The following is a 24,478-nucleotide window of genomic DNA, read 5'->3' on the forward strand; positions in this document are numbered from 1 at the left end:
ATTCTTGTCTCTGATCTGATTGACTGCACTGCTAAGTCAGCTCCTAGACGTTTAGTGGCAATGACTGTAATATTTTAACAGCAGCTAGCGATAATGAAACGACTCAAAACGTGAATGGATGAGGCCATCATTTTACAGCTTTTTTCTTTCTTTTAATTCCCTTGTTTTTATATTCATATTCTTACTAATTAAAGCTGATGACTGATAAAAAGTGACTCCAACAGATGTCACACCATTTCATACTTAAAAAAAAGAAATTTGCTGAACAACAGGATTTGAAGCACAGTATGAAATGCTGTGCCAGTGCCCCCGTGTTGTTTAAAAAAAAAAATTGTCATAAAATGTACCATAGCTGCCAGTGGGGCAGTGCCCTTTTAAAAGGTCCTAATATGTACCAGTAGGTACTGATATCTATACATTTGGCATACCTTTGATTTATCTTTGATGTGCTAATAAGCACTTTTTGGTACCCATACAGGGTATTATTATGAACTCTTTAGGTGCAAAGCTGTACTTTTTTGAAAGGGCACTGCCCCAGTGACAGCTGGGGTACAAATTTTGACATTTTTTTCTGGCAGTGTACTGTGATATGGAGATCGCTTTGAGGACAGAACAGGGGACTAATTTTAGATCACTCACTGACAAGATTTATTTAATCTATCTATTATCATGCTGCTGTAAGGAGATGTAAAACTTATCTGACGACAATGGACTAAACTTTAGATAATGACATTATCTTTAATATCCTGATTTGTCTTGAAATGTTAATGTGTTCTTATGTATCGTGCATATTATTTAAATGCATATCTGTTTTTATTCGTTTGCAAAGACTGATTTGGATATATAATTTGTGTAGGAGTGAAGACTTTTTTTGCACTGTTGGTGAGAACCAAAAACACCATTTAATCCACAGGTTAAGGAAACAGGAAGCCAATGGGTTTGCTTTTTACAGCTGGAACAAAAATATCCTCAACAACAAGATTCAGTTATGAACAAGCATTGTAGATTAAATCATTTGAAGTGCATATCATTAAAAATTACTTCTGTACTGATGCCATAAAACTGCTTCCTATAAGGGTTCATGGGGTGCATGGAGGATTCAAAAATCGACTATATGGGTATGACGCTCTCTGTTGGCTGAAGAAGGGATGAAAAAGTAATATAGACCTGAGAGAACCGCGCAACTAAGACGCCCACCATGCTACTCCATCCTCTATAGAATAATGCGTAATACGCATGCAATTTTTACTGCATAATAATAGCCTAATAATAATACAAATAATAATAACAATAAATTATGTTATGCAATAAATTGAACATAAAGCTTTAATTTTCAAAATACACTTTTTAAATAAATAAAAATAAATATAAAAATGTTTATACAGGCAGCCATCGTGGTATTAAAAAGCCTCGCGCTGTAACGTGTCCTTGGATATATTGGTTGTTTATACATTTATTGCAGATCAGATCACGTAAGAAGCACAGTAGCCTTTGCATCAAAGCGATGACGTATTTGTTTAATCGATTTTTGACACGGTTCAGCGCTAAATCTCAGTGCATCATACAGAAGACGACGAGATTATGCAGTTGTTAATTTTTAACGTGCGTAATGCTTTTCACACACGATATGCACAAATACATTTTTGTGTTATTTAGCATAGATTAAATGTTAATAATAGACAAATTATTAAATAAATTGTGGTTAATTAGAGATCATCGAGTAGCCTACTTTGGTCACAATTTGTAATCTATAATAAATTAAGTGAACAGATTTGCAAATGTAGTTATTCAGCGAGGGAATGCAATGCAACTGCTGTTGTAGGCTATCATCTGAAGGTTTATAAGAAAGTGTGACGACATGCAAATGTCAACTGTAAGTCTAAAGAGCTCGAAAAAAGTTGCGTGATGATAATCTGCCAACAGCGCATGCAAAACGCAGGAGAGTTTTATCCGGATACAAGCAGAGAAAAGGCGCATCTCTATATGGCACCATCAGACAGATCAATTATGGCCTAACTATATGCTTGCATTACATCATAGTAAATCTGATATTTAAAAAAGTGTTGGCGCCAAGCGTTCAAGCAACTACGGGTTGATTTCTCCTACTGTTTATGCATAAAGCACGGGCATGCTTTATATTGCGCGTGCCCTATGAAATTAATTCTGCAGTGAATATAATCCAAGTAACAATTAAGCAAAGCAAACCTCCGATAACAGCTGGAGAGCGTTGGCCACCCTCCGGTTTTATCCACATTTCCAGGGTGAAATTACTTCTTGGCACCTCTGCGTTGGGTTTCAGGCGTAGTTGGTCTCCTCTGCCGGTAAAGTAAACAGCCCTCCGCCGAGCCGGTGTGCTTTCCCCCGCCTGTGACAGGCGAGGGGAGCGCCGATCTATCCCGGGAAGTGAGCGTTTGCCCCGAGGCAAGCGTGTGGCACAGGCTCCTGGGAAGGTACTTCTGGCTTCCCTGATGCGCACCAAGTCTCTTTTAGACCTCGCATTTCGCCGTAGAATCCCACACTCAGATCCCAAGCACACGATGAAAACCAAAAGGCATAGAAGCCAAGTGCAAATGGGCAAAAGTTTCATTTTCAAGTGGAGAAATATGATTTTTGGTCAATGGACATGCAGGGGATTTGATGAAATACCAAACAGCGCTCTTCTGCGAGATCTTTCCCGGTCTTTTAGTTTTACAAAAGCCTGTCAAGACGCGTATTCAACACCAAGCAAGACGGCAATGCTGTCTTATTTTTTCCTTTATAATGTTAAGCCACGACCCCCTTTCCTTGCCCCTTTCAAAGACACTTCAACACAGATTGAGGGGGGAAAGGAATATGTTAATTCATCCAAGTGCTCCACCTTCCCAATTGAATGGATCCCATTAAATTGCAGGGATGACTAAGTAATCAATCAGTGTGGAAGGGGCTAAATCATTTCCCTTTTCACCCATGTCTTTATCTGCAAAACTTGCCGAATACACATCTAAGACACCAGGAGATTTCACCCACGCGCACACGCACTGGCCAGATTTGATAGGGGTCACTGGCAAAACCGGGGTGCACAACAAAGTTAACGTGTATACGCATTCTGCGTGTTTATTAAATAGCATTGGTGTGAGCAAAATATGACGTATTGAAGGGAAGACGACGTGTTTCAGGCTGTGTCACACTGTGCGCAATTGTCGGGTTCATTCTGGCCGGACCCGGAGTCGCAGGAGTGCGTACATCTGTATCTGAACCGGGACGGTGCTTTTATTTTGCGCATCACTGCGCTGAGAACCCTCTAGTGGCTATACGAAATATTTCAAAACAAAAACATGGTCAGGCAGGTTAAAAAAGATTTACTGTATTTTCCCCTGTCCCTTTCTGTTACATCAACAACCTATTAACCAGTGCAACAGAAAGCAGACTTTCAAACAGACACTGCAAGTTAAATGGAGATATACGAGCTCATCACATAAGTAATCTAATAAATTTAGGAAGCACACTGGGAAATAGAGTGACAGGTCATCCATTAACCAACTTTAGAGTTTAGACACATCCCCAGCCAAAGTCCTGTGCGCACCCTCTTATTGCTTTTCTTTATTGACTGTCAGCAGAGGGAGCCTGGAAAATGACTGAATGCACTTCCTACACGTCTGCTCCTGATCACAGTGTTCTGGTTCTCACAGCTGCAGAGGGACTCCTTGCAAACATGTGACGTCAATACTGCTGAATATCAATGGGCACTGGTGCTAAAGGACCAGCGGGAAACCTGGGGTGAGCCGCTGTAGAGCCCCTCATTCGGCAGGTTCTTACCTCAAAGTTGCTTTCAACTTTTTTATTCAGCAGGATGTCCGAGTCACTCTGAGCTCTTTCCTCAGGAAGACTTTACAGGGATACTCCCGGCATCTCTATCACTTGAAATGGACGTAGCCTGCTAATAAAACTGAATATGGGACAGACACACACGGCACCTTAACAAGAAACATATTGCTGGGGGTACACACCATAAAGCGTAAAGCCTCTGGTCTCAATTTTTAATTTGTTACCTGTCAGACCAACCTGACAGTTTACAGCAATGAAAAAGAATAAAAATATAACTGACAAAGTTATTCCATTTTTTTAATTTTATTGAGATATCAAAATCTATAAGGAGGGGAAAATACAGACAGCCTAAAGTTTTATGCGTGAAAATCAAATTTTTAGGCAAATGTATGTGAAAAATATTTTGGATATGGCTTATTCTGCTGTTTATCTCTAATACTTGAGTTAGTACCTACTATGTAAGATTTTATCATGGCTGTGAGGTCAGGGGAAGTTGTAAAACTGCCTAAACATTTGCACTGAATACTGTTGAATAATATTAAACCTGACAACAAAATCATACTACTGTACATAAAAGTTAAAAATAAGTAGGAAATTACAAATAATGAGCAATAAAAAATTTAATTGTCCTCATATGAGAGTGGGTTAATGCTATTAAATATTATGATAGACTTTAAAATTATAATGCAAAACCCTCTAAGTGCATCTGACATGTTTTCTTGTAAATAAGCATTTTTTTATCAGGCACTTATGTTTAGGTTCACTTTAATGGCACTATAAAGGTTATTAGTCAGTTATTGAATCTTTCGCTGGAAAATCCTCTAAGTGCATGCAAGCATTTTTGCCAAAAACCTCCACTTTTTTAGACATAGTAAACAGTTGCAAATGATTAATAAAGATGCAACTAAAAACATTGCAAATGCTGAAAGTCAGAATGTGAAAATGAAGAAACTGAACCACACATTAGGGGGCACTGTGATCCATGTGACTGCCACATATGGGTTGTATTCATGTCCAAACACTCTCAGGGGACGTTTTGCATGCCGCCGTTCATCCAATTCATTTATTGGATGAATTCATTCAAAGTCTTAGAGGACTTTGCCAAAAAATCAATGTGGCATTTAGCGGATTTTGCCAACAAAATGTTTCTGAATGGCCTGAGGCCGAGATTAGGTGAATTTGAAGAGAATTAAGCTATTTGATGAATGTATAATATGTACCGAGAGTATTCGGTTAATATCATTATCTTATTTTTGACAGAGGTGTGCGTTTAGTGGGTTTTGCACCTAACTGAGCTCTTCATTTATAATTTCAAGTTTTCCTCCCTATTGAAAAATCCAGCAAAGACCATAAACTGGTAGCTGGGTTAAAGGTGCAGTGTGTAACTTTTAAAAGGATCTCTTGACAGAAATGCAATATCATATACATAACTATATTATCAGTGGTGTATAAAGACCCTATGAACTGTTATGTATTTATTACCATAGAATGAGGTGTTTTTTTTTCACTGAAATTCAATTTACTAATTTTTTTAAGGTAAGTGGTTGCAATAAATGTATTTAAGCTACATTTAAACAAAAGTTTTTGTTTTGTTTTGTTTTTCTATTTCTTTTAAATGTAGCTTAAATAAATTGATTGTGACCACTTCCCTGAAAAAAATTGAGTAAATTGAATGAATAATTTTTTTTCAGTGTACACCGCGGGTCCCCTTACATGAAAGTCGCAATTTTGTGCCGCCATGTTTCTACAGTAGCCCTAAACGGACAAACTGCTTTACAGAGCGTGTTTATCCCTACTGTATTTTGTCTGTATACAACATGTTTGTCCTGTGGCGGCTACCGTAGCTTCCTTATGCGTTTCGGTGAACAGTGGACTGAGCCGTTGCAATTCACAATCTCATTGCTAGATGCAGCTTAAATCTTCACACTGCACCTTTAAGGTGGCAGTAGCTGGTCTAAGCTGGTCCTCCCAGCCTGGCAAAGCTGGTCAAACTGGTGGGTCAGTTGGTCTTCCAGCTAGACCAGCTTAAAAAGTGACCAAAACACAGCTAGACCAGCTTGCTACACCAGCAATACCAGCTAAAACCAAGCTGGGAGACCAGCTAAAACCAGCTCAACAGCTTATTCTAGTCTTATAGCTGGATTTTTCAGTAGGGCTGTAAACACACCAGAGTGGTAATCCGTAAAGAGTTATATCAGTAAAATATACAAAACAATTGCCCCCAAGCATACATGCCCTAGGTTTTCACAGTCGGTTATTGTTTTATCATCTGTATCTACTGAGGTTTTGGTTTCAGGCTGCAGGATTCTGACTCACTCCTTTACATTCAGCATTTTCAGTGGGACTCTCACTGCCGAAAGAGTGGGGCATGGGCTGCATTAAAGAAATTAAACTTTACAAATCATTCAAAGATAACATTGCGATAGCTCCTCCATGTTCTCTTCTTTAAGCCTTTTCACAATATCAGCAAATTAGTAGCTAGAAAATCTCTGATAACATGTTGGGGTTTAGAAAGATTTAAGTCTGACTACTGTACTTCCTGTCAGGTGTAAATCATCGAGCGCGGCGCTGGTCCCGTATTGTGATTAATAGCAGGTTGCGTGAACGGCTGAGGATGTCATTGATGACGTACGTATCCCCGATCTCACTCCTCCCCTGCTGGCTCATCTGCAATCAGGAAATGCGAGTCAGTTGATTTGAATTGATCCTGGCTTGCCTCCTACCTGGAGATTCGCTACAACTAAAAGTCTAAGAGCAATTAACCAATCACTTAATGACTCTGCTGATGCCGAAGCATAAGGATGTCGTAATGTATTTGATGCAGGCTCGACACAACAAAGTTTTTGGTTATGCAAGACTAAGGTTTAAGGAACCTCAATGTTCTCTTTTACACCAGAATTGGTGTGGTCTTCACTGAAAATAGGCATTAAAGGGACAGTTCACCCAAAAATTAAAATTTTGTCATAATTTACTCACCCTCAAGCTGTTCTAAACCTGTATAAACGTCTTTGTTCTGCTGAACACAAATGTAGATATTTTGAAAAATGTTAAAGGGATAGTGCACCCAAAAATAAAAAATAATGTCATTAATGACTTACCCTCATGTCGTTCCAAACTCGGAAGACCTCCGTTCATCTTTAGACACAGTTTAAGATGTTTTATATTTAGTCCGAGAGCTTTCTGACCCTCCATTGAAAATCTAGTAACACGTCAATGTCCAGAAAGGTAATAAAAACATCCTCAAAGTAGTCCATCTGACATCAGTTGGTCAGTTAGAATGTGTTGAAACATTGAAAATACATTTTTGGTCTAAAAAAAGCAAAAATTTACGTCTTTATTCAGCATTTTCTTAGCGCATGTGCAAGACTAAAGTCATGTGACTGCAGTGACGCGGATGACGTATGACGCAGCTGAAGTGTTATCTGGGTCATTCTACAGAAAAGGTGGAATTCGGGTGATGGAAATTTGCTTAAATGAACTTCTTTCAACATACCCAAAACTTCTTTAATAGCATTAATTAACTTGTCAAATCTATGAATCCGCAAAGCGGGGAGCTTAATCTATTTTTTACTTTTGAATACATTTTAATAAAGAATCCATGAGTCATTTATTTGTCATAGGTGTTACCTGTGATTTAAACAACATTAATGTTGATCCTAAATATTTTTTCTCATTACAGATTTTGTATTGAGTTAAAGGTTGAGTACAGGAATGATAACAGCAAGAAAAAAAATTGATTATTAATATTTGTTTAATTAAATTCTTCATCTTTACCCAGCATTGTATGAAATTATTTGATTCTCAGTTTGACTTTTTTCTTTAAAACCAACAAAAACTAAAATATTCAACCAAAAAGGCTTTGATGCAAAGACTGAAATATCAACAATGTCTTACATCCCATATCAACAACAAAATATTACTAGAAAGTACAAGAATACATTCATAACACCAAAACTTGGTTTAACACAAATGACACAATGTAACACAAATGACAAAATTAGAATATATTAATAGATAATGAATATGATAAAACTTATAAACTTTCATAAAATTTTCCATCTTGTTTTGTTTTTATGCTTTTATGTTGGTCAGTTAAAGGAATAGTGCAGGAAGTACTCATTAGAGAAGTAACACTAATGACGGTAACACCAATGATGGTAACACCAATGACATTTTACAGAAAAAAACAAATATTTTAACAAAATGGCTGCCATTAGCCATGTGCTATTTCATCAGAGATGTAACAATCACATACTTATTCAGTATAATGTATTTTTATGTAAAGATCTTAACACTCTCAGCTATAAAAAAGAGTAATGCTGAGTTTACACCAAACGCGTTTTGGGCGTCAAAATCGCGTCTACCGCGCCTAGTTTGCTGCTTGAACACTTTGAATGCATTCGCGCGTGTAGAGCGGAGTAGACGTGCGGAAAAAGCAAGCATTTGACGCGCGTCCGAGGCAAAATCCGCTTCTTGTGGGAGGGGCAACTGCTGTGCGAGTGTCTGTTTGCAAGATGACTGATGTTGATTGTGCATTTATCGAGAGAGTTACCAGTTTGTATTGGGTAACCTTACTATAAGGGGAAAATAAACGGCGCGGGTCGATAAACGTCACGTGACTCAAAAGTGAAGTGTGTATTACAACTTACCAGGTTGCCAAAAGTCCTTACTGACACTCTTCCAAGTGAGGTCCTTTTTATTCCTGTCTCCTCTATAGAAATAACAACTTGTGTCATATAGCTCAGAGTGACTGCTTACAGACAATACCAAGCCTTGGTTGAGTGAGTGACTCCGGGCGGGGCTGCCACCACAGCAGCAGGCAGGCTCCTGATTGGTTAACGCAGCGCGAAATTCCGCCAAAGTTCAAATTTTTCAACTCGGGCGTCAGACGCAAATTCGCGTGAACCGCAAAATGTACAAACCTTTTGCCTTCCTCCACTGCACTTCTTTCACTGACCTCTTGACCCGTGAAAAACTTCAAAGAGCTGATGCATTGTTTCAAAATAAAAGTGCTTTGGGTAGGGTAACACCAATGACATAAATTTGGGGGACAAATATTTATTTGATATTATTCATATTAATAGTGTATTTTTTACGATTTCAGTGTTGTAGTAAATTCATACAGGGTTAAAGGTAAATGTAAATTTGATTTGTTTTACAAAAAACATGGTTTTAAATAATAAGTACACAGTTCAACTTCCATGTATGATCAAAGGTACAGGGCAATTTTCAGGACCAGACATTTAAAAAAATTAAAAAAATTAAATTAAATAAATAATCTCTCTCATCATTTTAACGACAGTCTATATTTATTAAATGATTAAGAGGTTTGCAAAAGCAAGGGACAAGCATTTCCACCTTTTTTGTAGAATGACCCATCTGGTGCACCCCAGTTTTTTTGTGCGCCTGAGCTTTGTTTACAGTTTGAGGGAGACGCACACTGTAAGTTTAAAAAAAAACCTTTACAAACATGTCTGAGGATAACACATCAGCCGCGTCACTGCAGTCATGTGACTTTAGTCTCGTGCACGCGTTTTCCAACCGAACCGGAAGAGAAGACAATGCTGAATAAAGTCGTAATTTTTGTTATTTTTGGACCAAAATGTATTTTCGACGCTTCAACACATTCTAACTGACCTACTGATGTCACATGGACTACTTTGATGATGTTTTTATTACCTTTCTGAACATGGACAGTATACCCTACATAGAATTTCAATGAAGGGTCAAGAAGCTTTCAGACTAAATATAAAACATCTTAAACTGTGTTCTGAAGATGAACGGAGGTCTTACAAGTTTGGAACGACATGAGGGTGATTCATTAATGACATTATTTTTGGGTGAACTATCCCTTTAATAACCAAACAGATCTCAGGCACCATTCACTTCCAGTATTGTTTTTTCCTACTATGGAAGTCAAGTCAATGGTGCAACAGATTTGTGTCATCATTTACTCACCCTCATGTTGTTCTAAACCTGTATGAGTGCACAAAAAATATATTTTGATAAATAATAGTAAGCAAGCACACAGTTGACGGTACCCATTGACTTTCATTTATCAATACACCTTTAATTGTGTTCAACAAAATAAAGAAATTCATACAAGTTCAGAACAACATGAGGGTGAGTAAACGGTAACAATATTTTTTTTATTATCCCTTTAATCATTTTTTTTGTTAAGTTTTCCAGCCCACACATGGGGCAGGGCTGGATCGAAGTTAAAACTGTTACTGGGTAATAACAACTAAACATAAACGGTCTAATCCAGGAATTGTCATATATTTATACTGATGGCCATTAGAAGGTATAATGTGAAAGAACAAGTTGTTCACAATAAAGCAAATGAGCAACCAATACGACTATTAAATTGATTATTTTTATGGTTTCTCAGCAGTATAGACTTTATCGATGTATTCTAAGCACTTGGAATAACAAAGCAGATGCCCAATCAACAAACATCTTATCTTTTATTATAACCAAGTTAGTTCGTCATATAATGCAACATTGGTTTTGTGTTGCTTTTGTGGTTCAGTTGTTTACATCACACAACAGATATACTGAATGAATACTGAAGATTAACAGATACTGCATCCCACACTTTCTGTCATTGTGTGGTTGCCGTTTTTCACACTTTTGATTATGTTAATCTCCTCTGTACGTAAATCAAGCATGTACGTGTTTGTGTGGTGGGGAAATTCCACATGGTGTTTATTGTACCTTTTAATATTTAACCATCATCAAAACAGGGAGGGATGCATGTCTTAACACCTATTGTCTCTGATCAAAATATGGGCATTTCTTATTCATTCCAGAGTGAATGATGACTGAAAAGTTACATTTTTTGTAAACCTGACTAGGAAAACCCCTGTACTCAGGCCAAAGCAAAATCTTTTTAAGACTAATGGAGCATTATTTCAGTTTAATTTCAGCTGCAAAAAGTGGTTGGCGTGAAGTAAACACAAGAAAAAGTGATTTAGTACAGCGTTAAGATTATTGAAAAGATTTAAGTACTTAACTTTAATCTCAGCTGATACCATAATAACAAATAACTTCAAATGAACAATAAAGAGAAATACACTCACCTGAAGGATTATTAGGAACACCATGCTAATACTGTGTTTGACCCCCTTTTGCCTTCAGAACTGCCTTAACTCTACATGGCATTGATTCAACAAGGTGCCGAAAGCATTCTTTAGAAATGTTGACCCATATTGATAGGATAGCATCTTGCAGTTGATGGAGATTTGTGGGATGCACATCCAGAGCACGAAGCTCCCGTTCCACCACATCCCAAAGATGCTCTATTGGGTTGAGATCTGGTGACTGTGGGGGCCATTTTAGTAGATTAAACTCATTGTCATGTTCAAGAAACCAATTTGAAATGATTCGAGCTTTGTGACATGGTGCATTATCCTGCTGGAAGTAGCCATCAGAGGATGGGTAAATGCTGGTCATAAAGGGATGGACATGGTCAGAAACAATGCTCAGGTAGGCCTTGGCATTTAAACGATGCCCAATTGGCACTAAGGGGCCTAAAGTGTGCAAAGAAAACATCCCCCACACCATTACACCACCACCACCAGCCTGCACAGTGGTAAGAAGGCATGATGGATTCATGTTCTCATTCTGTTTACGCCAAATTCTGACTCTACCATCTGAATGTCTCAACAGAAATCGAGACTCATCAGATCAGGAACATTTTTTCAGTCTTCAACTGTCCAATTTTGGTGAGCTTGTGCAAATTGTAGCCTCTTTTCCCTATTTGTAGTGGAGATGAGTGGTACCTGGTGGGGTCTTCTGCTGTTGTAGCGCATCCGTCTCAAGGTTGTGCGTGTTGTGGCTTCACAGATGCTTTGCTACATACCTTGGTTGTAACGAGTGGTAATTTCAGTCAAAGTTGCTCTTCTATCAGCTTGAAGCAGCTTCTCCTCTGACCTCTAGCATCAGCAACGCATTTTTGCCCACAGGACTGCCGCATACTGGATGTTTTTTCCTTTTCACACCATTCTTTGTAAACCCTAGAAATGGTTGTGCGTGAAAATTGCTTAAATCACCTTTCTTTCCCATTCTGACATTCAGTTTGGAGTTCAGGAGATTGTCTTGACCAGGACCACACCCCTAAATGCATTGAAGGAACTGGCATTTGATTGGTTCATTAGATAATTGCATTAATGGGAAATTGAACAGGTGTTCCTAATAATCCTTTAGGGTTTATCAAAGGGAATATGTCACGTTTGACCATCAGACACTGAGCGGCAGGGCAGCAGAAATGAGCCTATGATAAATTTCAAAAGGACTTGTCAAGATGAGGCTGCCCTCGGTGGCGTACACGGTGCTGACCACCCACTGATCACCTGAAACATTATCTTTATTAAAGGGCCACAAATTTGTTCATATATCTATATTCTTCACTAAACAGCTCTTAACTACATTTTATGACATATAAAGAGCAATAATTTGAGTTTTTAGCTCCATTACATTCTGGAAAACTTGGCTGTCATAAGTCTTCACAAGTCACCTCCTGATACATCCTTTGATTAATGGGGCGGATCAAGAACATATCCGGGGATGTTTTGTGAACTTGGCTTTATAACTTTGAATTGGAACAGTACTTGTACAACAACGACTGATGACGTATAACAACAACACAAGTGCAGACAAGAATGCATATTGAGAAACGGCCTCAGACACTTTTTTAACCGACTTGCATCTCGCGTTATTTCAAGTGGACAGCCACCTTTAATTTAAGGATTTGATGCAGACCAGAGCTCAGTTAATTGTGATGCTGTTTCAATAATTCAAAAATAAATAAACATATAAAGGGAAAATTTTATAATAACATTCTGACAAAAAACTATTTCCCAGACAGTGGATTTGCCAGGGTCTTTGTAATTGTTCTTTTTTTAAGCAATAAAAGCTTTTAACGAATCAAATAATTTCCCTCAACTTCTGAATCAATATCTAGGATCTGAGCGATTAAAGAAACATCTTCCTTTTGCAAAGTTGGCCATTTTGATTTTAATTTTTGCATGGAAGAATGGAAAATGAGAGAACAGTAAGCGACATCATCCTATTGCTGGAACATTTATTCAATCTGGCAATATTGACTGAGCTGGAGACAATTAAAATATTGTATAGACTGTTTCAGCAGTAACAACATAAACAAGCGGCTGTCGCGATCCGCACGTAACTTCCGGTAAACGGTGCTAAGAATAAATAACAACAAAGTTCTTTAAACATAGTTTATTTATATAACAAGCACAAAAAACAACACATAGATTAGCTAGGAAACCAAAACATTTGTTATTTTCGACGAGGCATTTGTTCAAGAGATCAGTTTAGCAACTTGTCAGACCATTAAAAAAACTAAACCGGAAGTAAGGTTCGGATCCAGACGTGTATCACGTGCGTCCGATGAAACCGTCTATACATACACTCAGCTAAAGGATTATTAGGAACACCTGTTCCATTTCTCATTAATGCAATTATCTAATCAACCAATCACATGGCAGTTGCTTCTGAATGTCAGAATGGGAAAGAAATGTGATTTAAGCAATTTTGAGCATGGCATGGTTGTTGGTGCTACAACACGCACAACCTTGTGGTGGATGGGCTACAACAGCAGAAGACCCCACCGGGTACCACTCATCTCCACTAGAAATAGGAAAAAGGGTACAATTTGCACAAGCTCACCAAAATTGGACAGTTGAAGACTGGAAAAATGTTGCCTGGTCTGATGAGTCTCGATTTCTGTTGAGACATTCAGATGTTAAAGTCAGACTTTGGCGTAAACAGAATAAGAACATGGATCCATCATGCCTTGTTACCACTGTGCAGGCTGGTGGTGATGTTGTAATGGTGTGGGGGATGTTTTCTTGGCACACTTTAGGCCCCGTAGTGCCAATTGGGCATCGTTTAAATGCCACGGCCTACCTGAGCATTGTTTCTGGCCATGTCCATCTCTTTATGAACACCATGTACCCATCCTCTGATGGCTACTTCCAGCAGGATAATGCACCATGTCACAAAGCTCGAATCATTTCAAATTGGTTTCTTGAACATGACAGTGAGTTCACTGTACTAAAATGGCCCCCACAGTCACCAGATCTCAACCCAATAGAGCATCTTTGGGATGTGGTGGAACTTGAGCTTCATGCCCTGGATGTGCGTCCCACAAATCTCCATCAACTGCAAGATGCTATCCTATCAATATGGGCCAACAATATACAATACAATATACACAAGGTTTTAAAAATCTGGCAGTGATCGTACAGCACACGTGCACTCTTATGATGATAAAAATTGCGTACGTGGACTCTCGTATAGACTATACCTCGATGTTAAGAAACATGGCGAAATCAATGGATGCAAGACCTGCTGTTAAAGATTTTTAGGCTTTTTAGTTCATAAAAAATAAGCTGTCTGCACAAAATACGATAGCATGTAATATAACATGTAACATTATCATATACAATGACTTCATAAATAAATTAAATACTATAACTGTAGAGTTAACAAAAATTGCACACAAAAAAAACTCTTTCCCCACCATTGACGAGTTATTTCGTCAATTAAGAGAAAACATTTTCTTGTCCTGACAAGATTTTATGGTAATCTATAATTCCACTACTATCCACTAGGTGGCGCTCTTACTCAATTTATAAAAAACTAACGCATCAGCTAATTCAACAGCAGTGTAAACTCAATGTATGTTTTGATAATCATTCTGAATCTAATCTCTAACAAAAGTCCTTTACAAAAATAAAATTATTTCAGCTTTTTGCTTAAAATTTTGTATTTGAAAAAATCTACCCATATTTAAGAGGTTATAAAAAAAGAACAAATGAAGATAGGATTAAACTTTTTTCCCGTTTATTTTTTTGTTTAAAAGCAGAGGGTCTGTTTTTTTTTCATTTTGAATATATTGGATGTTTATATATTTATAGAAGAAAATTTTCCTGAAAGGCATTTTGTAAAACTTTTGTGAAAATCACAAAAAATGCTTTCGGGCTGCTTTTATTAAAATGGCTGGCGGTGAATGAGTTAACACCTGACGTCGTAAACACAACCTATATAGCCAGCGAATAACCTAGGAGGACTTAAATGCACTAATAGACAAAAACATTACAATAGAAGAATTAAAAAACACACCTGGAAAAAGTCGAGGTGATGTCTGGAAAGAAGACTTCACAATAAAAACCAACGTAATAAATAATTATGAAAACATTCATTTAAAATATAAACTTATTATATAATAATCAAGTTAAGCTATAGCATGTTCCCAGCCCTTGACACCCAAAGTGGCAAAAACACCCCTGGAATGTGTCATGGGACGCCCCGAGTGACCTTTCTAGAAACACTATCAAAATCTGTTGCCAGAATGTGATAATACTAACAGCTTTGCATGATATGCACACCCATGGCATGCATTTGGGACTCTAAGTGGTTTCGTAATACATGTTGTTGTCTTCATGGGTGTTTATGTCAAACTTTTTGTGTGCTGCAACTAAACTCTGCTTAATGTCACCACCAGGCCAGTCCATCACAGCCATGGGGGAAGAAGGCTGATAAAGACGACCAGTAAGATCATGACCAGTTCCTGGAAATCCCTCCTTTGAGGGCCTGCTTCCTATCTCTTTACTGCCTCTAATGCATTACTCCTGTCATCTTAGGATGTGATGGTAGGTGCCTTTCTCTCCAATGTCAGTTTATTTCTACTGATGCAGATAAGTCACTCATTTCAGTAGACACTCTGGATTACGTTATTGGACTGCAAAGTGCAATCAATGCTTTTTTCGCACCTCACCATTGCAACAGTATCACGACACCAGGGCCATTCTGTAAAACAGGTGCTTTTTTCAGTTATATTTCAGGTCAATTTAAAATCAATTCTTTTATGAAATGGGTTTAGATGTTAATCAAATTGCATTGTGCTCTATCAAGCTAAAATAGTACAGTTTGTCATATTTATTTGTCATCCGAAAGATAACCGGGTCATGCTTGAGGTTCCAAAGGATGATGTCATTATAAACTTGTTTACATCTGGCATCAAGACATGTTTTGGTCGATCTGATTACACACACCTGTTGTTTTAATCAATCTCTTTTATTCACTGTTGACTGCTTCTTTCCTTATTACTTTATGGGGATGGTCGTTAAAACACGAGCGGAATAATTGATGGGTTTAAATTAACATGCACTAATATTATGTCAGAGTATTGCAGCTTGTGTTGTATATAAACATGCTGCACAATATTTTATACATGTATATCAGATATTTTAGTGCAGTTGATGAAATAAATTCAGGCAATTTTTGCAAAATGAAACAAAATTGAAAGAGGTGGGGAGCAGCCTCTTTAGTTTTGTCAATGATAGCCTAAATAGTAGGGGTGTAAACCGGACAGTTCATTACGATTCGATACAAAATCGATTGCCTCCACCAGCGATGCGATTTTTGCCGTTGCATCAAACGTTTCTACAATGCAGTTATGAACCGATTCGATACATTTTTCGATATTTTTATATTACGTGGCTAGTTAAGCAGTTACATTTTTACTTACAAATGCAAACAAAATATACACTCACCTAAAGGATTATTAGGAACACCATACTAATACTGTGTTTAACCCCGTTTCGCCTTCAGAATTGCCTTAATTCTACGTGGCATTGATTCAACAAGGTGCTGAAAGCATTCTTTAGAAATGTTGGCCCATATTGATAGGACAGCATCTCTTGATGGAGATTTGTGGGATGCACATCCAGGTCACGAAGCTCCCGTTCCACCACATCCCAAAGATGCTCTATTGGGTTGAGATCTGGTGATTGTGGTTGCCATTTTAGTACAGTGAACTCATTGTCATGTTCAAGAAACCAATTTGAAATGATTATAGCTTTGTGACATGGTGCATTATCCTGCTGAAAGTAGCCATCAGAGGATGGGTACATGGTGGTCATAAAGGGATGGACATGGTCAGAAACAATGCTCAGGTAGGCCGTGGCATTTAAACGATGCCCAATTGGCAATAAGGTGCCTAAAGTGTGCCAAGAAAACATCCCCCACATCATTACACCATTGGATTAATGAGAAATTGAACAGGTGTTCCTAATAATCCTTTAGGTGAGTGTATAACATGAACATTTAATTAAACTCTTTGAAAATGGCACAATCTCTGTCCCACTTGGAACATTTACATCAACAAACTAACAAAAATACACTTTTTTTTTATTAAAAAAAATTATAATGAGGGGCAAAATGTCACATAAAATCAGTATTTTGTGCCAAAATGTGCAATAGTGACAATCACTGAAAAAAAAGTATTAATTTGAAAAATCAGTTATAAAAATAATGCTGTTTAACTTATGCATTTGATCTGTCACACAACATCAGATCAAACAGTCAAACAAGTGCGGCAGTGGTCTCTTTTGAGAGATTTTTCTTTCAACTGATCAAGCATTTTGCATGAATAATATCACCTGCAGTGCTAAACACACGCTCGCCTTCGATCTCTTTCGCTGTACTTTCGCTGCTACAACCGCTTTGTTGCTGCATCGCATTCACTTGCCAACGCTGGCAGATGAAAATGAACAAAAATGCCGCTTTGTCGAAAATTCGTAGATGGACGTTATGTCAAGGAATGAGGATGTGGAGAGTGTTCAAATAAAGGTACCTCAGATTCATTTTTTTACGTGTGGCATCCATGCATCGGATATCGATGTATTGTTACACCTCTACTAAATAGTGCACCGAACACTGTGGGTTTGCGCAAAAAAAAGGGCAGATGGGAAAGCATTGTTCTTGGTACATTTCAATAGGAGGAGAGTAGGGGGACTTTTGTAGCTGCTGGAACACATTCGACCAAATGCGCATCCGTCTACATCACAAAAGCAATCGGGTCGAATGCGTTTTCGACTAGCTCTGAATGCGTTTCACACACACCCCGTCGGTCTACACCTGTATTTAGCATTGTCCACTTCCACCAAAACGCATCTTAATACCAGATGTAAACAGAGCCTATGATAACAGTGTTTGATTTTGGTTTTTAGTTTTTGAGAGCTTTTAGGGTGGACTCACAACTTACACTGTCAGAAAAAAGGTACAAAAGCTGTCACTGGGATGATGCATTTAATTTGTACAGCATATGTGACCCCGACCACAAACCCAGTCTTAAGTGGCATGGGTATATTTGAAGAGTTTGGTTCTAGAGTTGTTCCGATACCAGTATCGGAAATGCGGCCGATACCAAAAAAAATTCTGGCATCGGAATCGGCGATTATTTAAACCCATGTACCGATCCAATACCATTTTCTTAATAAACCTAGTAATGTCTGTTATAGCTAATGCTAAAGCTAACGCTGCAAAGCGAAACTCATCTCTTCTTCGCTGCTTTGAATGCAAACACCAGGAAGTTACCACACGCGTGACGCAACCACTGTTTACTTAGAGCCGTATGTCTGCTGTTTGTTAGAATTTCAGACTAATAAAACGTCGACATGTCTCATATGCCATGCTGCATTTTTGATGGGTTGCACAAGTATTAATAACTTTAAAACAAGTACTTATTATAGCATTTGAAGACGCATCACCCCGAAAAACACGATGGATATACTTAGTATTTTTAAAGTGCCCATCTTATGACTGCTTTTCCACAAGTTAAATATGTGTATGAGTTCCATAAAGCATGTTTCAAAAGTTGTTTGCTCAAAATATCTTGTAGGAAAAGATTGTTACCCATCTCTAGGAACCTCTGTTTCAGGGCATTTCAGATTGTGCCGTTTTGAGCTAGTCATTACATATTTATGAGCTGCTGCTCCTTTGATCACGCCCCACTACTAACGTCATGTGCACGTGTATAGTGATATCGTTAGCAGTACAGACCATACTGTGTTATTATTTTATATATTATTATTATTAACGGTTTATGTTGCCAACAGACAAATCATGCAGAAAAGTATCACTAATAAGTACACTCCAGGAGAAGAAACTCATGACACACAATGATTCCAGAGTAAATTGTGATGTAGCAGTTTCAACAATACACTCGTTTTCCCTGGACAATGCTAACATATTCCCGTTATAATATATAGTATATATATTTTCAAACGCATTATTTTCGCAAATTACAGAAATTAAGACCCGGCGGGGGATGTATACTGCTTGTGGACCGCGTGCTAAGTGCTAGAAGCTAGCGGGAGGTCCGGAAAGTTATAAGAGGCTCGGGGGTTAGCCTCGTCAGAAAAGCCGGGTCGGTAAGGCCCGGTCTCGGTTAGTTTGGCAAAAAACGTTTAGTTTGGCAAAGCACTATTACTTAGTTCTTGTAGAATTGTAAAATAAAGCCGTTAAATTTTTTTTTTTTACTTTTGAAACCACGCTGTAAACTATCTAGCCTGCAAAAATATCCATATAGCCTACTGTTTACAACCAATTTTAACATCACTATACATTTAAAAGGTATAATTTACGGGATTAGCATCAATGTATGATCTCTGTTTTGAGATACAGATGCTCTAGCATCATAAATGTAGTATTTTGTGACAGAAGATGACAACATGCAAAATATAACGTGACTTCTTACCTTTTGTGTTGATACAACGATCGCGAATCGAATCCAGTCTGTTTCAGATGTGTGAATGATCCATGAAAGTCCAATAAAATACATCCAATGGCCATTTTTGTCCACAAATGCGTATAATCCGTGAAATATAGATACATAGTCTGTTGTTTACATCAGATTTCGCATGAAGGTCTTATCACCTACAATCTGATGACTATTTGCGTCGTAACACACTGTATATAAGATTACTCCGGGTTCCAATAACCACACGTTAAAACTTTGTTTTTAAAAGTAGGCAGGAGTATAATTCATAATATCCAAATAGCGCTGTTATTTCAGTAAGACATGATAACAGCATAGAGGGTATCAGCGAAGTGACTGATTGTTCTGTGCTCTCTCTAGCTCCCTGGTGGGTGGAGACCTGCGGGGTGGTGGGCAGGAAAATTCAAACTTAATGTGACGAAACGGCTAGTTGCGCAATCTGAGACTCAAGGCAGAGGACATTCAGATACCTGTATCTCACTCAAAACAGCATGGATGGATTTTTTTTCCAAGTTTGTATGCGTGTGGTAGCATCAAAGACACAAAATAACACCCCAAAACCCAGAAAAAAGTGAGTTTTTCATAATATGGGCACTTTAAAGGAGCTTTATTTTGCTTTATTCTGCTAACAAAATTGTTTCTGGAATTTAGGGCCCTATTTTAACGATCTAAGTGTATTGTCTAAAGCGCACAGCGCAACGTCTAAATGGGCGTGTCCGAATCCACTTTTGCTAATTTAACGACGGGAAAAATGGTTTGTGCGCCGAGCGCATGGTCGAAAAGGGTTGGTGCTATTGTAATGGGAGTATTTTGGGCGTAACGTGCAGCAAACCAATGAGAGTCACAGCTCTCATCCCCTTTAAAAGCAACTTGCGCTGGCGCTATGTTTAATCCCTATTTAGATGACGGACTTTATAAACTGAAAAACTAAGCAGAGGAAGATGATCCCCAGTTTAAGATTAATGTTAAATAATTGTGTTGTTTTTCACTTGTATTGAAATTGTTATTTTTTTATTAAAACCTTTAAAACCCGTTTTCTTTTAGCCATGGAAGTAAAAAAGCAGGCTTTTAATTGGTTTAAATGTATATATCCAATCTCATCAAAAAATAATTTACAAGTATGTAAGATAAGGTTTGTACTCTAAAAATACTTTATTTGTAACAAACAGGAGATAAAGAATTTACAAACGGTTCTCTGCGCGTTTCAGCACTTTGGACAGCGTTTTTTTTAGCAAAGAGTTTTTTTAAAGCATTACTTAAAAATGTTTCTAATATTCGCAGGTACAGAGTCAATACAATAAATCCGTGAGGTAGCATTAAAAAAAAACATTTAAAAACAGATGCATTTGTTTAAATCAAAGCATTTATTTACTTACCAGGCTGCAGGTGAAGCAGCTCTTTGCGCCTTCTAACGTCTCATAATAAGTCCTCATTTATGTCCAAGAGACTCAATAATAATCTTTAACATTCAATCCTTTAATCTTTCATATTTAAAAGCATTTTGTGCTGCTGCGCATTCATGTACTTTGTGATAAGCAAACCCGCGTTGTCCTCCCGTTTATAGGCGCATATTACTAATGCGCTCTTTAAATAACATAAAACACATTGCGCCATTGACTTTAGACTTTATACCAGGTTTTTGTTGGTCAATGGCATAGTCTATTTTAGTTGCCTCAAAATAGCAACGCGCCAACCATGCGCCTGAACACACCTCGTTTTCAGACCAGAACGCCTATGTGCGCAAAAGGGGGCGCAAATGCATTTGCTATTTAAACAACGCGGCGCTAAACGTGAAAACTAGGGTGGAAACTAGCGAAAGACACTTGCGTCGCGCATTGCGCTGCATTGCGCCGGGTGTAAGATAGAGCCCTTAAAGTTTTAAATACATTATTTTGTTATATTATTCATATAATTTTTTATTCCTTATTTGTTGCACTGTTTTATACAGTTATATTCTAAGACTAAAATACCCTTTCCGTTTACAGTGTTAGGTTTGTGGCTCTTTTTTACTTAGAAAAAAATTAATATTACTGTCAAATGTCTTTCAGATAATAAAAATACTCTAGTTCACTGTATGTATTTGTTTATGTTTCAAGTCTGAAGCACACCATAAAACAGTTATATCCATTCATACAGGGCTAGTAGTACAGCTGTATATTATACAGATACGCACCCCGGAATCGGATCGGTACTCGGTATCGGCCGATACCCTGAGTCCAGGTATCGGAATCGGTAAGAGAAAAATGGTCTCGGAACATCTCTATTTGGTTCCAAACCGCAATAAATCCATTTTAACTAATTTCAGTGAAAACGTGTTTTCTATACCAAGAAAGTGACAAGATAAAAACCACTATTTTCTGTTATAAACTTTCACATAGCATCTTTAGGTTATAATAACATTAAAAATTCAAATCCATAATTTGATTTTTAAAGATTTATTATAAAAATGTATTATTTGTTTCCACAAAATGCAATAAATCCATCAAATCCAGTTTCTTTCAAAATGCTATAAATTTATTGAATCAATACTGTATATAAATGTGCATCATCTTTGTCATGTTATATTCCTTTAGTTGACTAGTGGTATACACTGATTAAAAAAATAAACATTAAATGGCATTAATCGAAACACTTACTTTGTCATATTAAGAACACTGTCATTTCTGCTGAACTTTTTTGACAGTGGTCAGCTCTAAAATCTTTTGGTCCTGCTCGATTTTCGTTGACTTCGAGTAAAATAATGGAAAGTTTTTCATAAGATCCTCTGGGGTCATTAGCATGACAGAAGCTTGATGCTGTCGGGAGAACAAGCAACAGGCGGCATTTTTCTGTCTTCCGAGTGCCTCTCACGTAAATTATTCGATTTTGATGGCTTACGTTTCTTTCCCGTCACAGAAAACCACCACAGGTTTATCAATGCCATCAAAAGTAATATTTTGTTATTGTTTGTTTGTTGATCACAAAGTACAAAGTAGATGAGGAAAACTAGGATTCTGTGTGTATTCAATGCGGCGCCATTATTGTTTACAATGCGTGGAATGGTGCTCTGTGATTGGTTGAGCAGATTTATTGCATTCTGCAGAGGAGGAGTGACGTTTATCGCGTTTTGGGAAAAAAGGGAGAAAAGATGACAGAATAACATGGCAGATATCGGATTTTATGTAAAATAAAAAATTAACTTTTTAATACTCACCTGATACAATACTGATTTTGGTAGAAACCATTTTTTTTTTTTGTAATTCATTTGTTGCAAAAAATCTATTTTTCTTTTATGCCAAACATGATTAGGATATTATGTAAAGATCATGTTACACAAAAATATTTTGTAAATACTCTACAATATGTATGTGAGTGCATGCAGTTGCTAATGATTCATGTGGGCAACTTTAAAGGCGATTTTCTCTATATATTTAAAATGTATTTACTATTTCCAATAGAAAGCTTATTTATTCAACTTTCAGGTGTATAAATCTTAATTTCAAAAGATTGACCTTTATGATTGGTTTTGTGGTCCAGGGTCACTTATAGTAAAAATAAAAACAAGTGCTGGTGTCTATTTACCATTTTTTATCTAAATGCTCCTATTGCTAAGAAGGGGAAGAAAAATAATTAAAAATGTATAAAACTAAAACATAATTGTGTTACAATAATAAGTGTCTACTGTATATTACCACATAGCCAAAGTTTGTCATTAGTGTCAAAGGTTTGTCTGTTCATTGTTAGTTTTTAAAGACATATACACAATGAAGAACACAAATGGCTTACAAATTGTGCTTATCTTAAGAAAACAAATGCAGATTGACCATATCTACAGCCACGTCCAACACGTGCAAGCTGACCTAGATTGTGTGTGTGTGTGTGTGTGTGTGTGTGTGTGTGTGTGTGTGTGTGTGTGCACGACTAGTGGTGTTCAGGTGTTTAGAGTGAAAGCCCCCTCGTGTGGACAGATGAATTTTTCAGTTCTTTACATAAGACCGTCCCTCCGAGGGCATTAAATGTCCTCACTTCAGAGACCAGTGTCCTTTGGTCTGTAAGACGTAAGGGAACGCGCGAGTCAGGACGTGTTCCTCTGTGTGACAGTTATACTGCTTGGGTACATCGTGGTGAGAACATCGAGAGCTCATCTCCCTCAGGTCACCCTGCAGTGCGAGTGACAGGCTATCTTTCCTTACAAAACACATCTTTCTGATGTATAGTGGTCTGGCACTTACTATATTACAGATGTTGGACTGTTAAAAGTGAACCCAACATTTGCAGAAAAAGTATCCATCTATAGAATAAGAAATAAAATATGTACTTTTTACCATTTAGACTAAGGCAACATGCATGTTTGGATCGTATTAATACATAAAGTTAAACTAAACATTTTGCCGAATCCAATCTGTGTCCAAAAGCAAAATCATTTGAAATCCATTGACATAACAGATGTGTAACTGAGTAGTACACACACAACAAAGTATGACCCTGCAACCCGGCCTTCCTGCTGTTTTAATTTCTTATAAACTGTTAGTTTCTGCTTTGTCATGGCTTTTGTATATTGGAACACAATTTTAGATATCATCTAGGGCAGCAAAACAGACCCAAATCACTGCACTGTAAAACAAAAAAAATATGCAGCATGAAGTTAAAACAACTTGGTTTTGACTTGTAAAGTCAATTCAACCTACTATTTTAAGTTTTCACTTGTGATAAGTTGACATAGATGACTTATAAAAACAAGTTGAAATGGTTTAACTTAATTTGTTAAGTTAAAATAACAAAATATATGTTAATTTGAAAAAAAATATGGATTTTTTACTGTGTGAATATCACAATGGTTTAAAATAAGTGAATGATTTTAATAATAATAAGTAATAAGTCATAAGTCGCATGAGTATATTTGTAGCAATAGCCAACAATATATTTTATTGGGCAATATTATTAAATTTTTATGCCAAAATCATTAGGATATAAATATAACATAATTTTCCATGAAGATATTTTGTAAATTTCTTGCCGTAAATATATCAAAACTTTATTTTTTGTGTATGGATGGAGTTGCTATGGACTTCATTTGGACAACTTTAAAGGCGATTTTCGTAA

At 37.3% G+C, this 24,478-nt stretch overlaps 2 protein-coding genes across 4 annotated transcripts in view; one reads left to right on the forward strand and one right to left on the reverse strand.

Annotated features, from left to right (window-relative positions):
- Nucleotides 1-2,786, reverse strand: part of pappab (pregnancy-associated plasma protein A, pappalysin 1b) — a 127,587-nt gene extending 124,801 nt beyond the window's left edge. For both annotated transcript variants that reach the window (XM_055200624.2, XM_055200623.2), the window contains exon 1: nucleotides 2,206-2,786. In XM_055200624.2, coding sequence (XP_055056599.2) covers nucleotides 2,206-2,587 — 382 coding nt within the window. In that variant the 5' untranslated portion in view covers nucleotides 2,588-2,786. The remainder of the gene's footprint in view (nucleotides 1-2,205) is intronic.
- LOC129440985 (uncharacterized) overlaps nucleotides 1-24,478 on the forward strand; it is a 171,553-nt gene that overhangs the window by 69,667 nt on the left and 77,408 nt on the right. For both annotated transcript variants that reach the window (XM_055200631.2, XM_073860248.1), the window contains one exon: nucleotides 15,338-15,485. The gene's annotated coding sequence lies outside the window, so the exon portion shown is untranslated. The remainder of the gene's footprint in view (nucleotides 1-15,337; nucleotides 15,486-24,478) is intronic.

This window comes from Misgurnus anguillicaudatus, chromosome 22, assembly GCF_027580225.2.
Source record: "Misgurnus anguillicaudatus chromosome 22, ASM2758022v2, whole genome shotgun sequence".
Classification (NCBI taxonomy): Eukaryota; Metazoa; Chordata; class Actinopteri; order Cypriniformes; family Cobitidae; genus Misgurnus; species Misgurnus anguillicaudatus.